Here is a 17,440-nt window from a genome sequence, read left to right as displayed (position 1 = left end):
ACAATACCATGCTAAGGTTCCAACACCTTTACTAACAAGCTTTTAAGTTATATCGAAAAAGGTAAACAGTTCACAAGTCATACACTACATACTAACATATAATTCTAACAGAATATCTAGACAGAAATATACAATAACGTTACAATCTTATACAAAAACAGAGAGAGAGAATATGGCCAATACAATCAAAGAGCGAGAAGATTACAGAGAATTACTTACACACACTGGGAACGATCGCTGCGCTATTCCTGGTACCAGCTCCGAGTTAGTCAATATGATAACCGTTTGTGGAGTGAGAGAGAGAGCTGTCCAGGCTGGCTGACCTTATATACACTGCATACAGTATACTACAAAGGGACCTATAATCTCATTGTTCATTGGACACAGGAATGTCTCCTCGCATCATAACAAAAGGTCATAGGTTAGTTTGAACAGGTGGGCTGTGACTATTACAACCAGCTCAGGTGGGAGGGAATCTCCGGATTCCCGCCGCATGGATGATGAACTGCAAATATAGGAAATGTCCAGAAACTACTAATGGCCATAACTATACGCAGGAGCGTTTAATCTATACCTAACCAACACCGGATTATTGCTATTAAAATACTCTTCGGTTAGGTACCAGACACAACTGTTCTACCTTAATCAGACCCTTTGTACCACGTAAAGAGGGATTCCTAAGTCCGTGAACAAGTCACATTAAACAAACTTACTGTTATCACTAAAGGGAACATTACCTATAAAACCTGCTATATGGATTTATTAAGGAGCGATTGAGTCGCTCGCTAGACGCACACAAACTCTACCGTAAGTGCACATACCATACGCTCGAGCGCACGCCCGTAGGGGCGCCGTCACGCAACTGCGAGTATGTGCACGCACGCCAAAGAAAGTGCATGTGCAGCGGGCAAGCGCATGAGGTGAATATATGGCAACGTGTAGCGTGATATTTTTCTGACTTTGACAGTCCACCCTTTGGCAGTCACAAATAACTGCCACTTCCTAAAACAGTTCAAAAAGAGAAAAATATATGTCATATGTAAATACATTTCTATGATTGGGTAAGGGAGGAGAGAAGAAGGTGGGAAAAAGGTATGACCTGGTGAGATAGTAGAAGCATGTGTGTATGAGTCCATGTTTGAGGGGTCATGTATCATCGTGCCGTACGTGTTTTAGATCAAGCTTCGAGGTATTGCGAAGTATACATTTGAATTCCTTCTTATCCCGTATTAAGGGTCTGTGGATGGGCTGTCAAACTTTACCAAGCTCTCTTCGGCTTTTGGTTGTAACAAAATGGGGGAGCACATTTTAGTTGATGATACATGAATGGGGGGATATGTGATTGCTGATATCTGTGCCTATATTCCCTATCGACTATGTGTGTCATTACCTAAAGGCTGTAGAAATGAAGATAAGAAGCAATTATGGTAAATGCAGTCATAAACTATGTGAGTTTAATATACATTTGCTGATTGAGGTCTTGTCTTGTGTCTTGTCTCGATGTACATGTTGACTGTAGTCTCCCGATGCTTTTGCTATAATTGCTTGAGCAAAAAGCTTTCTCAATGTCCATAGACTTACAATCTTTAAAGTGTTGGGCTATCGTAAAATTTTAAGTCACTAGGGATATTGGGGGGTCTATGGCATTGTCCATCAGTGGTCTGTATAAAAAGGTTGTCAAATTCTTCTTCCAAGCGGATGTCTTTGTACCTTGGAGGAAAACAAAGGAGAAATGGGTGAAAGAAACGAACCGTGGAATCACATTTTCATCACAACATTGTCTCTATCGTTGGGTCATAAATCAAATTAGTCGTTGTTATTACAGTATCTTCACTTCTTAAACTCATCACTCGGGCACTACGTTTACACTTCGTTAAAACCCGAACGCATCTAAATGTCAGACCGACCAATATGATGACACCCAGAATACACAAAAGAAATTTCCCTACATCCATGATGATACCTTGGGCCCATTCTCCTAAACCAGAGAACCAATTTTGTGGGTTCAACCATGACACCCAACTGGTCAGCTCATTACCCACAGCGGCGAGAGTGAGATTATGTCTCCTTCGGAACTCCCACTTTAATTGCAAAATGTCATCCATCTTTTGGTCTATGACCTCGACCGGGTCCTCAGTGCTGTTTGTAATATACGTGCAACACTTTATTCCATACTGAGTTGCTAGGGTAACACAATACCCACCTGTCACAGCTGTGAGATAATTGAGAATCATCCTATGCTGAACCAGTTCTGTTTTGTAGGCTTGTAACTCTCTCCCAGTATACCTGAATGTGTCGTCATACATTTCGGTGATATTGTCTAATAAATTTGCAAGCGCAGATATATATCTATAATTCATCACTCCTCTGGCGGTACGAGTGATATCTAATGCGAGTAGGACTTGAATCCCGGCAGATTCATGGATCAGGTCAGAGGCCGGATGCTCTGTTCTTTCTATCAGGTGCCGTTTAACGATGTGCTCGTAATGAGTGTGAGTATAAGGAGCTTGGGCACCACGGTGAATATCTTTCATTTTTGTGTGGGATACAGTCATTACCTCAGGCAGTACTTTTCCAATATAACACAACCCTTCTGAGTTTGGGGCAAGCCACTTATACGCCTTCCTCCCGCATATGAAATATGCATCATCGGGGAGAACATATGGGACGGAGTGTGACATAACCATATTACAAATTTTCCATATGAAATCTCCTAACCCTAATTCTCCCATCTGTTTAGTACACGTATCTGTTTGTACGACATGTGCACAGTATCCTGGTGATACTTCTCCAACTCGCATGGTCCTACTTCCTAAAGTGTACCTATACCGGAAGAATCTTCCATGGTCGGCTATCTGGCGTATAAGTTCTGTGCCTATGGGCAATCTGTCGGCTCTATGTGAGAATGTCATGGTCTGATTACTCCATGACACTTCCCAATTTCCCGGCTTTTGGGGATTGGAAATGTTAAAGCACACTAAGGACCTATCCACATGATATTGGTGGAGCTTCAAACTAGGAGGACTAGAGATATTAAACCTCCTGTCCACCGGCCTCCCATCACTTAGCTCAAGTACCTCTCCTACCGTTAAAGGGAATGGTACTAGCCCTGATTTGCTATGGCCTTGAGGTATTTGAGCGCATACCCAACAATCTGTCTGATTTAATACTTTACCCACTAAGGAGTGATAGTCACTCAATGGATGCCGATCCATATGGATATTAAAACTGGATTGACATTTCTTGATGCACCCATCCTCAACTATCACAATGCCTACAGATGCAGTTCTCTTTAGCTAACAATCCTTCACAATGTTTACAAATAACATGGCTGCTAGATCGTTTCCGGTACTCGCCTTTGCTCGGTGATTGTGTTGCTATTGGAAATTTACACCTCCGTCTCAGTCATCAGAAACCCATTCCAGATCCTTTCTCGACCTCACTGGTACTCTCACCGAAAACAGACTGCTCTTGGTCAACATCATGGTTAACAGGAAAACACGGACTGCAGTCTCTTGGGGCGAGTCCATCTTACAGGAGGAGAAAGAAATTTGTAATGGGGGTACTAAGAAAATACTTTGAAGGGAAAGAAAAATGTTACGATGTCTTATGTCCTCTAGTTTTGTTGTTCTTCTTGCTCTGCTGTCATCTCAAAGGTGCTGTCTCTCAGTCCTCCAAACGAACACTCCGGTGATGCAATATTCCTTCCAAATCAGCGATCTCTCTGTAAGGAGCAAAAATCTTGCATTACCATTTGTCTAACTGATGTGTGACATACCATCTTTAAAACATGAAAACATGAGAGAGAGGAGAGAGAGAGAGAGAAAAAAAAAACAAACGAGAGAGAACAATTCATCACATTTTTCATTAAGCAACAAACAAAAAAAACATCAGATCTTCCGTTCACCATCAGGCTGTCACACCAACACATCCATTGGTATCTTTGCGCAGTCCCTCCCACCAGCATTTCCATACTGCTGGTAGGTCATACTGGGGTTTGGTAGACTTCTGCAAAGACCAAGTAGCTATGTGATGTTTGAGTCCTGCCGATGAACGTCAGAGATGGGGAAAAAAAGAACATTTACAGATAAATTACAACGTCTACCCGGCCGTCCTTGTGCCTGCAAGGAACTGACCTCCCATTTCATTAACTGTAACCTCAGGCTTACTATCAGTCCTAATGATCACCTTTCCTGATTGAATGTTACAGGTGCGGCCCAAACTCCTTCCTACTGTATGTGATCCCTGATTACAATTTGGTGTGTCATAACTTTGCTCATATCTTTGTCTAGGGGATTTATATGAATTTGGTCTACTTCTTGATCTACAATCTCTTGCAAAATGACCTTCCTTCTGGCAATTATAACACCTTATCACCTTCGACTTACCCACAGGGATCTGGGGCTTCTTTGTTTCCCTGTGCTTGATGATGTTTTGCTCATGCCCAACAGCGGAGTTCCTTAATGCAGTTACTGAGTTATCTCTCCAGTATGGATTGGTGGTCTGTATCCTTGCTCTCAACACTTCCTTTAAATCATCCATTAACACAAATACTGCTACTTCTCTGTGCGGTGCACTTGTTTCAATGTTTTCTATACCTGTATACCTAGTCATGTCCTGCAATGCCCGGTGGAAATAATTAGAAGTACTTTCCCCTTTGTTTTGTCTTATGGAGAAGATTTTGTTCCACTCGACAATGGCTGGGAAATATACTTCTAACTGTCAGTTGATCTGCTTAATACATTCCTGATTGTACAAGGTACTTAATACATTCCTCCGTACAAGGTACCTCCGTGTCTAATTTACAATCAGCAATAAATTTCGTAGGGTCAACACTGGAGGGCAAACATGCCCTCAGCACTGTCCGCCAATCTTTGTTGGTGGGTTCTGTGGAGTTTCCTAGTTCTTTAATAAATCTCTGACATGCAACTAGATCTTTCCTAGGATCAGGGAATTCAGACATGATTGATCTCAATTCTGTCCGGGACCAGGGACGGCGCATTGCACTGTCCTTGACGGGAATGATTCCCCGATCGTCAGTCTTCCCATTGGGGACTGTGATCACCCTGACAGGACTAAATTCAATTACATCATCTTGTGTTGGTTCTTCAATATGAGGTACATTTGTTTGTGCGTGATATATAACCGTACGGACCTGTGGACACGACCTCACCTGACCCTCCGTTAGGGGGTTTGATTACTGCCTTTACCGATTTGGTCGCGTCCACCTGGATGTCTTGTGTGATGGCTGCTGGAAGAGGTGCCAACATCGTGCTGGGCTCACTTTCTTGCTGGTAATCCTGAGGGAAGTTTAACATGGGGGGCAACTTGCATGGGTTAATAGTTGTACATTTAACAGTATTACAATTATCATTGTTACATTTATTACAATTATTCTTATCTATAATACAGTTGCTAAGTGCATTTTTTATCATACACCAGTGTGCCATTCTCTGTAACCACCTTCTCTCTTGCTGCCATATTTTTCTTATCACAGTGAGAGTCAGCTGTGTAAGCTAATTCTCCTTGTATTTCACCTTCCTGTTGCCATAACTGTAAACAATCATAATATTTGATCCGTCTCTTTGTAGATTTAATGAGACATATCCTTCTCCTTAGACTTTGTAACACATCTGGGCTAAAACTGCCTACCCGTGGGAACTTCTTCCCGTCATGCATAGTCATTCTTTCCCGTTCATCGCACAAAACCTCTGTGTGTGCGTATTTCTCACACATTACATACCTTGCCGACCCGATTGGTCGGTTTACTAAGTCAACCCGAACCGAGGTTGATCGCCCCCTACCTGAACAACTGGCCCCCATCTTTGCAGGTGTTGCTTTCACTACCTCTGACCTTAATCAGGGTCTTAAGCGAACCCTTACAAAAACCAAGATGTCCGGGGTAGGCCGGCGGCGAAGTTTACCGAGTACTCCACTCACTCGCCCACGTCGACCAATACGCCCACACACTGCCTTAGCGCTGGCGTACTCGACCTAGGGCCCCTGCGACCTGAACCTCTATTTACTGGAACATGTGGGTGTGATCCGAAGAGCACTTAACCCTTTCCAGTAACTATTGGTTGTTGGATAGTTCCCGAGTGACACGCGAACCTCCCTTAAAATAAAAAAAATTACACAAATCACGTTAGAATGTACAAATAGCGTTTATGACCCCTTTCGTACGCAAATGGTACTGGGTCAAATTACTAACTAATGCACACAATTACTTGCAGTACAATCGGTCTGCACATAAGCAACTAATCTTATGTGCGGAGCGACCAGTGGAATCGAAGATTGTGGCTGCGAATTCCTTCAGCCAGAGCTTTAATGGCCTATATGGGTTCCGCACCAACCCTTTCTGGTGTTGTGCTCCTTTTATCTATAGCGGACTTCTTAGTCTGCTGTACCTAGACCTCCTGGTCTGTCTGGACCTCCTGGTCTGTGCTACAGTAGACCTCCTGGTCTGCTATACTCTAATGCTCTTTTTTTAAATGTTTAACAAGGGATGCCTCCCAAGCCACCATGCAGTCACTTACACGTATGTACCTCACGAAAACTCGATGATTTCCTGTGGTTCAACCCAAAAATTTTAGAAACTTATATATATGTATACACACTCTTTCACCTCATATACTCTTTACTTTCGTTTCTGCGCAGAAATCCCTTTCATTCAGTAACACAGTCTAGTCCAGATGAGTCGCAAATTAGAGAAGGATCTATTAGCTTAAAATTTTGGACACTAAAATTGACTTGCGCTATTATAGCGTTGCCTCCTTTTCGCCTATTTAAAATAATACTATTGTGTGATTTGTATTATGTGGGCGTACCCAGACGCTCCGTTGCGTAATATACGCTCCGTGCGTCGGCCCTTGTGTTGCGTACACTAGTCTCACCCTTTTGTTAGAGACACGTGTATGCCAGCCAGATATGTCCACAGAAATACAATTAACACGTATATATCAATATAGATGATCTTTAAATGTAATCATCTACCGAGCACCACACAGGTCTTTCCTTATGTCTTTAGGCAAGGCTGTGTGCGTGTTTTACAAATTACCCCTTAATGTATTATTTTTACTCTTTAACTACCAATAGCAACAAATCTTTCTTAGCACGTTATCAATTATGAAATGGCAAACAGGAAAGTGAGATGTGAAAATACACGAATGAAAAGAAATGCAGATGTATGCGTGCGTGCGTACGTAAGACAGAAATAAACAGTTTTAAAAAGACAATAGCGTATTGTTCTTACCTCCGGGTCCGGATTCCACCAGCACTCCTACAACGTAGCGAAACAGATGCTTATCTAGCCAGCACTACTGCCTACTGCCTTCCCGCCCTTGCTGGCAGATCACGTCTGCTTTCGTCAGTGTGGATATGTGGAGGACGGACGAGCTCCCAATTGATAATGTCGATTTGATTACCTTATAATATTCACTATATATGGGTAAGAGACTAAGTACGCAATTGGCGTATGAGATACCGTAAGGGTACGCACTTAGCGTAGCAGACGCTTATCCGTGGTCGAGACGCACGAGCGGCACGTTCGCTCACGGCTTAATGCGTAGAGTCAAGCACGCTATAGGCTGCCGACTACCGTAATGATACGCTACCAGCGTAGCGGACGCTCGAGATCACGAGCGGCGCAGACGCTCACAATATGACAATCAGTAAACCTTGAATGTAACACCCAGAAAGGATACTCTTATGCTGTAAACCTTGTTCTGAAACACTGTAGCGATATAACGCTGCTTAACCTTGTTAATACTAAAGCTGTTTGAGCAAACGAGACGCTCTTAATACCCACTGCAATGTAATGAACACACAATACCGTGCTAAGGTTCCAACACCTTTACTAAAAAGCTTTTAAGTTATATCGAAAAAGGTAAACAGTTCACAAGTCATACACTACATACTAACATATAATTCTAACAGATTATCTAGACAGAAATATACAATAACGTTACAATCTTATACTAAAACAGAGAGAGAGAATATGGCCAATACAATCAAAGAGCGAGAAGATTACAGAGAATTACTTACACACACTGGGAACGATCGCTGCGCTATTCCTGGTACCAGCTCCGAGTTAGTCAATATGATAACCGTTTGTGGAGTGAGAGAGAGAGCTGTCCAGGCTGGCTGACCTTATATACACTGCATACAGTATACTACAAAGGGACCTATAATCTCATTGTTCATTGGACACAGGAATGTCTCCTCGCATCATGACAAAAGGTCATAGGTTAGTTTGAACAGGTGGGCTGTGACTATTACAACCAGCTCAGGTGGGAGGGAATCTCCGGATTCCCGCCGCATGGATAATGAACTGCAAATATAGGAAATGTCGAGAAACTACTAATGGCCATAACTATACGCAGGAGCGTTTAATCTATACCTAACCAACACCGGATTATTGCTATTAAAATACTCTTCGGTTAGGTACCAGACACAACTGTTCTACCTTAATCAGACCCTTTGTACCACGTAAAGAGGGATTCCTAAGTCCGTGAACAAGTCACATTAAACAAACTTACTGTTATCACTAAAGGGAACATTACCTATAAAACCTGCTATATGGATTTATTAAGGAGCGATTGAGTCGCTCGCTAGATGCACACAAACTCTACCGTAAGTGCACATACCATGCGCTCGAGCGCACGCAGTAGGGGCGCCGTCACGCAACTGCGAGTATGTGCACGCACGCCAAAGAAAGTGCATGTGCAGCGGGCAAGCGCATGAGGTGAATATATGGCAACGTGTAGCGTGATATTTTTCTGACTTTGACAAGTATAACATTTTAAACTTACAATCCTGTCATTACATTGGTGTAAGTGCCCCGCACACGAGTTTACTTCTTATGCAGTTGCAGGAAATCCTTTGTACAAACTGACAACTGACCTCTTTAGTTTCCTGGACGCAGCAACACTTCATATTGTGAGGGATCTATGGACCCGATTCCGATATTGCACAGCCTCGGCACTTCGAGAAAACGGGGGACAACACACCCCTGTTCTGCACAATGTCTCGGTCACCACCTCCGAAATGCAGCAACACGTGGCGACTGAGAAGGCACTGCATTCTATCACGCAGGACTAGTCATGCACATGTGCGGACCCACAATCGTTGGACATGTGTGAGACGCCGGCCAATCTCGGTCGTTTTTTAAATGAGCAATGACAAGGCAACACCATGCCTTGCAAGTGATTGCTCCTTTAAAAAAAACATCAGAAATCGGTCAGCATCTCGCAACTCCGGCGATCTCAGATGCCATTGCATCCCGCTGATGAAGTCTTACGCATACCATCAGCAATATTTTTTTACATTACAAGCTAGTTTTATAATGGTAATGCTGGCATACATTAGGACGACACTTTGTTTTTCCCTATCACATTGTATATATTTTTGTATTATTTTAATCACTCTTCTCACTTACATAGCACTTATGTGCTTCTTATTAACCCTTAATAAATTTTCACCTGTGTGCTGCCCTGGGGTAGCCGGCCTGTGCCGACATGATGGGGTCCCGCACCCCGGACCCACACCTAGTATTAGGGACCCCCAGTGACAGACGCCTTGACGTTCGGCCTGGGGGCTTAGCCCTGTATCTGCAGATGTACGCAACAAAGATCTCTGTATTATCTGATTATTATGTAGTTTTATTTCTCACTCAGTGCTCATTAGGGATAGAAAAATATTTTTCTCTTACCCAGAATTACCCCTCCCTTTTAGCACCTGAGTGACATCACAATCTGATTGAGCAGCTTGCCAATAAATGTCCTTGAATCCTTACCTGAAGGTTTTCAAAATCAAGATGGAGTCTTTGAGAGCGGTGATCACAGGCCTGGAACAACAGGAATTCTTAGTGTCCCTGGATATCCCAATTTTGCCTCCTCGTCAGGCCTATCTGAGGATTGCCCTGCTGATCAATCACTGCCAGTTTCAGGCGTTACCCTTCGGCCTGTCTACAGCTCCAGGGGTGTTCACGAAGTTGATGGCAGAAATGATGTTTCAGCTCAGGGTCCAGGGGGTCAATGTAATTCCATACCTGGATGATCTTCTGAAAATCGAGTTCCAGGGAGCTTCTATTGCTCCATATAGATCGCACTATCCAACTTCTGTCTCACCACGGGTGGATCCTCAATCTGCAGTAGTCCCACCTGGAACCGTCTCAGAGACTCCTGTTTCTGGGAATGCTACTGGATACTGTAGCACAGAGAGTGTTCCTCCCAGTGGAAAAAGCGAGAACACTCCAGGAAATGGTTCGCATGGTACTCAGACCTGCTCGAGTCTCCATTCATCTTTGCATAAGATTATTGGGAAAGATGGTGGCCTCCTAGGAGGCGATACAGTATGGAAGGTTCCATGCCAGACCCTTCCAATTGGACATCCTGAACAAGTGGTCCGGTTCCCATCTTCAGATGCACCGGATGATTCAACTGTCACCCCAGGCCAGGATTTCACTCCTGTGGTGGCTACAGTCTTCCAACCTCCTGGAAGGCCGAAGCTTCGGGATTCAGGATTGGATCCTACTCCCGACGGATGCGAGTCTAAGAGGATGGGGAGCTGTCACCCAAGAGGCGCAGTTCCAGGGCAGGTGGTCTGCCCAAGAGGCCCTACTTTCAATCAACATTCTGGAACTTAGGGCTATCCACAATGCTCTGCTTCAGGCGTCTCATCTATTATGGGATCGGGCGATCCAGGTGCAGTCGGACAACGCCACGGCGGTGGCGTACATCAATCGACAAGGAGGGACAAGAAGCTGGGCCTGCATGCCAGAAGTGTCAAGAATACTCCTAAGGGCAGAAAGAAATGCAAGAGCGCTGTCCGCAATCTTCATTCCGGGAGTGGACAACTGGGAGGTGGACTTCCTAAGTCGCCACGACTTCCACTCGGGGGAGTGGGGTCTACACCCTCAGGTGTTCCAATTGATCATCGACAGGTGGGGTTGCTCACAGATCGACTTGATGGCCTCTCATCTCAACAAGAAGCTTCGCTGCTATTGCTCACGAACCAGGGACCCTCAGGCGAGCTCAGTGGATGCGCTGACTTCGCCTTACCAGCTGGTCTACCTGTTTCCTTCGATTCCTCTGATCTCAAGGGAGCTCAAGCGGATCAGACATCAAAGGATGGAAGTAATCTTGAATGCCCCCCGAAGAGCGTGGTACACGGCTCTCCTGGACTTGTCCATAGAGGACCCTTGGCCTCTACCACTAAGAAGGGATCTTCTTCAACAAGGACCGTTCATCTACCCGGACTTACGGCGGCTTCCTTTGACGGCATGGAAGTTGAGCGGAACATCCTAGCTCACAAAGGGCTTTCCAAAAAGGTCACTGCCACTATGGTAAAGTCAGAAAACCTGTGACGTCAAAACATGTCTCATGGTGCGAGGAACGCAAATATCCCTCTGCAGAATTCCACTTGCGAAGGTTCCTCTGTTTTCTGCAGGCTAAAGTGGATAAAGGCTTGCGTCTGGGATACATTAAGGATTTCAGCTCTTTCCATCTTCTTTCAGAAGAAGTTGGCTCTCTTGCCTGAAGTTCAGACCTTCTTGCAAGGGGTGCTTCACATATAACCTCCTTTCATGCCGCCTACGGCACCTTGGGATCTGGATGTAGTGTTACGCTTTCTACAGTCCTCCTGGTTTGAACCTCTGATGACGGTAAAAGATAAGTACCTCACGTGGAAATTGGTGAAGTTACTGTCTCTGGCTTCTGCTAGGCGTGTCTTGGAATTGGGGTCCTTGTCGTGGAAAAGTCCGTACTTTGTCTTTTACGAGAACAGAGCGGAGCTCAGAACTAGAAAGCAGTTCCTGCCGAAGGTCGTCTCCTTATTTCACTTGAATCAACCTATTGTGCTTCCGTCCGGTTCTGACACTTCTGCTCTTCCGAAGGCATTGGAGGCAGTACGAGTCTAGAAAATCTACGTCAAGAGGATGGCTCGGATCAGAAAGACAGATTCCTTGTTCATGCTCTCTATGATGCGCGGAAAAAGGGTAGCCCTTTTTCAAAGCAGTCCATTGCTCGTTGGATTAGGCTGACTATCCAACAAGCCTATACGTCGGAAGCCTTACCGGTTCCACAGTCTCTGAAGGCCCTCTCTACTAGATCGGTGGGGTCTTCCTGGGTGGCTGCCCGTGGAGTCTCGACCTTGCAACTATGCTGAGATGCTACCTGGTCGGGGACGAACACCTTTGTGAAGTTCTACAAGTTTGATACCCTGACCAAAGAGGATACCCAGTTTGGGCAGGCGGTGCTGCAGACATCTCCGCACGTTCTGGAAGCTTTGGAACATCCCCATCGTACTAATTCTGTCCACAATATCCCTTACGTGACACGTGATTTTACCCAAAGTTCTGCCTACGTGAGTTATTTTAGATTAGGGTGCCGGCGCTCACGGATGCCGGTAGGTCGACCTCTCCCCCTTAGAAGAACATAGGTGCTGCAAAAGATGGCGCCGGAGCGCCTTAAGGGGGAGGGTCGCCAGGCAGCCCGCGGGCCGACAGCATGGCGAAAGGGGTGGACAGGCAGGTATGCCCATCCCTCCTTTCACACACCGATCAGCAGACTTTGTGGGTTACATGCCAAAGCAGACAATATTTATCCTGCATGCCCAAAAAAATAAAAACAATTGCACTCCTTAAAAATAAAAAGTATTGCAGTATGGTTTGGTGTGGGTGCAAAGTCACTCTATTTTTGTTGCTTTTCTGACCTCCTTACTCAGAATCAGCTCAGTGGTGGATCTAGACCATTCATTTAGGAGGGGTGGCGATTTAAAGATTAATCCTGACTCCTCCCTTTTGTGGTCCCAACTCCGCCCCTTTACAAGTGTTTTTCTATGGGTGATGACATGGATCATTCCAATTAAATATGTTTATTAATTCACTGTGTGACTTGTACAATTCAGTGTGTTCTACAAAGTCATCAGTCTACAGTAGACAGCAGCTATGCCTGGCACTGGATGGCACACTGTAGCAGGGCACACAGCTCTTGGTATCTCCCCTCCATAAACATGTGGGCCGTTGCTCTTGCACAATGCCCAGAACAGACAGCACCCAACCCTGCTGAAAGTAGGTATAGGAAGCCACCATTAGCCATGTGCCAGTCCTGGCCAGGTGCAGTGCTCTGCCCAGATCTACAGCCACTTACCTGGGGGCGGTAGAGCATAGGAGGCACATACTGTCAGGTATGCAGAAAGAGGGTGTATTGTGTACGGGGAGAGAGAGGACTGGGTTATACCTGCTGCTGCTGCTGGGGCATCTACTACAACTCCAGTAACTGCAGATAGTCCCTCCCTGCACTGAATTTTCAGCCCCCACCACACACTGCCTGGCTTGTGTAAGAAATGTGAGCCCTAGTCTAGCCTTTGCCTGGGAGCTGGCTGCAGCGTGCATAGGATTCCTGAATAACCTGTTGATTACTGCACCTATTCAGTACAGAATCATGCTGCCTGCAGAGAGAGATGATTCAATAAGTCAGACGAGCAATGCTGGGGGGGGCGAATGCTCCAATCACCACCCCCTAAATCTGCCTATGAATCAGCCCCACAATCTGAGTGCCAGCTCAGCCTCACCCTGTGTGCAGAATGCAACCCCACTGGTTTCTGAGTCTCAGTTTAATTTCCCTCTTCTGCTTCCAGCGATGGCGTCTGCTGATCTGAGACAACAGCTGGACTGTTCCATCTGCCTGAGCATTTACACAGATCCTGTAACCCTGAGATGTGGGGACAACTTCTGCCGGGTCTGTATTGATCGTGTTCTGGATACACAGGAGGCGTCTGGAGTTTATAACTGTCCTGAATGCAGAGCAGAGTGTCAGGAGCGTCCTGCACTACAGAGGAACATAACACTGTGTAACATAGTGGGGAGTTTCCTGTCTACTCGGCCAGATCAGGAGGAGACTGGGATCTTCTGCACTTACTGTGTGGACTCTCCTGTACCTGCTGCTAAATCCTGTCTGCTGTGTGAGGCTTCTCTGTGTGATAAACACCTGAGAGTACACAGCAAGTCACCAGAACACGTCTTATGTGATCCCACCACTGCCCTGGGGAACAGGAAATGCTCCGTCCATAAGGAGCTTTTCAGGTATTACTGCACTGAGGACGCTGCCTGTATATGTGTGTCTTGCAGTTTGATCGGGGAACACAGAGGACATCAGGTGGAGTCACTGGATGAGGCCTCTGAGAAGAAGAAGGAGAAGCTGAGAGATGTTCTGCAGATACTGACCACAAAGAGAGAGCAGACTGAGAAAAGAGTCCAGAGTCTGCAGGAGCGCAGGAGGGACTATCAAGGAAAAGCAGCTGGTGTAACAGAGACAGTCACTGCCCTGTTTAGAGACATCAGGAGACAGTTGAAAAACTTGGAGAAGAGAGTCCGAAGTGAGATCTCCAGGCAGGAACAGTGCGTTTCACTCCCGGTCTCTGATCTGATCCAACAACTGGAAATAAAGAAGAACGAGCTGTCCGGGAAGATGCGTCACATTGAGGATCTGTGTTACATGTCTGATCCAGTGACTGTCTTACAGGAACCAGACACAGGGGACTTGTGTGATACTGAGGACACAGAGAGACATGATAACCAGGTCCGTGGTGCAGGAGATCTGGATGTGGTTCTCATCTCAAGGACATTACACACTTTATCTGATATTATAAAAGGTATAAATACAGGGGTTTATGTGCAGGAGGCTACAGCCCTATTACTGGATGTAACCACAGCTGGTAATAATATACATATATCAGATAACAGGAAAATTGCAACCAGGTCAACAATCCAGACCTGCCCGGTAACACCAGAGAGATTTGAGGATGATCAGGTAATAAGCATCAGGAGATTCTCCTCAGGGCGACATTACTGGGAGGTGGATGTCAGTAAGTCAGTGTGGTGGAGGGTGGGGATGTGTTATCCCAGTATAGACAGGATAGGAACACAGTCACTCATTGGTAATAATAACAAGTCCTGGTGTGTGCGTAGGTATAATGATCAGTACTCAGTGATACATGACAGTACAGGGATCTGGATACCTGCCATTATCCCCTGTGACAGAGTGAGGGTATATCTGGATTATGAGGCAGGACAGCTGTCCTTTTATTCTGTGTGTGGCCCCATCAGACATTTACACACCTACACTGCCGCCCTCACTGAGCCCCTCCATGCTGCATTATGGGTAGAGTATGGGTATATAACTATATGTGGGGGAGTCAGGCACTGGAAGAAATTACCATAAGAAATCTGCCCAGAGACTGGCGACATCAGAGGGCGGGGAATATAAGGTGGGATGTAATAGCGTCCGAGATTGCAGGAGGTGCGGGATACCGGCCCAACTCAGACTTTTTTAATGCTGCCGCTTTAAAAAAAAAAAAAGCTGAGTACGGCTGGCATCCTGCAATTCCCGCAAACTCGGACGCTATTACAACTCACCGATGATTAGGGGAACATTCAGCCAATAGAATTGTACAGTGGGTGGAGCTACAGCTGAGCCCCTCCCCCTGTGTAACTAATTGACCAGTGTGTCTGGATATGTGATGAAATGTTAGCTGTCAGTATAAATAGTGCTATATGTCAGGAAGAACTCCGCATTTGAGGGTGGAGCTATTGAATATATAGATTTTTGGTTTTGTTGCATAGTAATTGTGATGTTAGTGTATTAGAATGCTTATATTTGTAGACAATCCCTTACTAATCTGTGTAAGCCTGAATCTTCAGTGATGGTCCCTGGGACCAGGGGGATGCTGGGAAGTGGGTAGTCCAGTGTGCAGTGTGTCTGGAGTTGGTGATGGAATAAACAGCACAGCAGTGAACTCACATGTCTCTGTGTCCTGATGACTGGATTTACAAACATATGAACAAAACATGGTGTCAGAAGAAGTTTAACTTGGACTGCTAGTGCTCTCAGACTGTGAAAGAATCCTGCAGAAGTTTGTAAGGCTGTGATAATCAGTGTCTGCAAAGCCTGCCGTGTGCTCCTATCTTCAAACAGTGAGTAACCATGGATAAACTAGCTCCTCCACCCGGCATGCTGATGTCTGGTAACTTGTCTGAAAACTGGAAAAGATTTAAGCAAAGGTTTAATATATATCTTGCTGCATGTGGAGCTGATACAGAGGCTGACAAAACGAAGGCATCCATTTTCCTCCATGTGATAGGAGAGGATGTGCTGGACATTTATAATAGTTTTCAGTTTGCTGAGGGGCAGAATATGGTGCTATCGTCTATAATGCAAAAGTTTGAAAATTGCTTTGTGCCAAGGAAAAATGTGACATATGAAAGATATGAGTTTTTCACATGTGATCAGAAGTCTGTAGATGGAATTGATCAGTATGTTACAGAGCTGCAATCACTCAGTAAAACTTGTGAGTTTGGTGATTTAAAGGATTCACTGATTAGAGATCGTATTGTCTGTGCAATACCTGATAATGGACTCAGAGAGAGATTGCTGAGAGAGCAAGACCTAACACTAGAAAAGGCAGTGACTGTGTGTAGATCTGCAGAAATAACTAGATTTCAAGCCAAAACGTTACACAAGGACGCTGATGCTGCAGTATATGTAGTGCAGAAAACAGAGAAAAACAAACCTCCATTCTCAAGAATGAAGCAGTCTAAGCCACAGTCTAATAAGGAAATGTGTAGTAGATGTGGAAATGCTCACAATTCTAAAATGTGCCCTGCTTATGGTAAAACCTGCATGAAATGTGGTAGACTTAATCACTTTGCCAAATGTTGTAAAATGAAAAGAAAAACGATGCTGTGCAAGATACATGAAGGCCACTTAGGTGAAGAAAAATGTAAGCGGAGAGCGCGTGAAGTTATGTATTGGCCAAGAATGAACCAAGACATAGCACAGACTACAGCTACATGTGAATTATGTCTTGCGTATAGATCGAAACAACATGTCGAGCCACTGAGTCCTCACGCAGTGCCAGAGAGACCGTACCAGAAAGTTGGCGCAGATTTGTTTGATTGTAATGGGAAAACATACATTGTACAAGATCTTATACTATACGTACAGAGCGTGGAACGGAAGTAAGAAGAAATCGGTTGGATTTAAGATCTCAACCTAACCATAATGAAGACAACATGACTGAAGGATACCCTTCATCTGACATGTATGATGATCCTGATAATGGTGAACAAACCACGATTCTAGAAAGGCCCAACATGGTCGATGAAACACAGACTGTGTATGAAAGACCCAAAAGGGAAATACGCAGACCTGAGAGACTCATTGAAACGTGTTAGATGATGTTCTTAATATGACGTTGTTAATTGTTGCATTGAAGCGTACAGGGCTTATCTTTAAAGAAAAGAGGATGTGATGTTAGTGTATTAGAATGCTTATATTTGTAGACACTCCCTTACTAATCTGTGTAAGCCTGGATCTTCAGTGATGGTCCCTGGGACCAGGGGGATGCTGGGAAGTGGGTGGTGTAGTGTGCAGTGTATCTG

The 17,440-nt window shown here is 45.0% G+C and overlaps 1 protein-coding gene across 1 annotated transcript; it reads left to right on the top strand.

Annotated features, from left to right (window-relative positions):
* Positions 1-13,425: 13,425 nt before the first annotated feature.
* On the top strand, positions 13,426-15,238 carry LOC134933756 (E3 ubiquitin/ISG15 ligase TRIM25-like). Its single transcript, XM_063929185.1, has one exon. The coding sequence runs from the start codon at positions 13,443-13,445 to the stop codon at positions 15,219-15,221; it is 1,779 nt and encodes a 592-aa protein (XP_063785255.1). The 5' UTR covers positions 13,426-13,442; the 3' UTR covers positions 15,222-15,238.
* The last annotated feature ends 2,202 nt before the right edge of the window (positions 15,239-17,440 follow it).

The sequence above is a fragment of the Pseudophryne corroboree genome, chromosome 6 (assembly GCF_028390025.1).
Source record: "Pseudophryne corroboree isolate aPseCor3 chromosome 6, aPseCor3.hap2, whole genome shotgun sequence".
Lineage (NCBI taxonomy): Eukaryota > Metazoa > Chordata > Amphibia > Anura > Myobatrachidae > Pseudophryne > Pseudophryne corroboree.
This window is presented reverse-complemented; position numbering and strand designations above follow the sequence as displayed.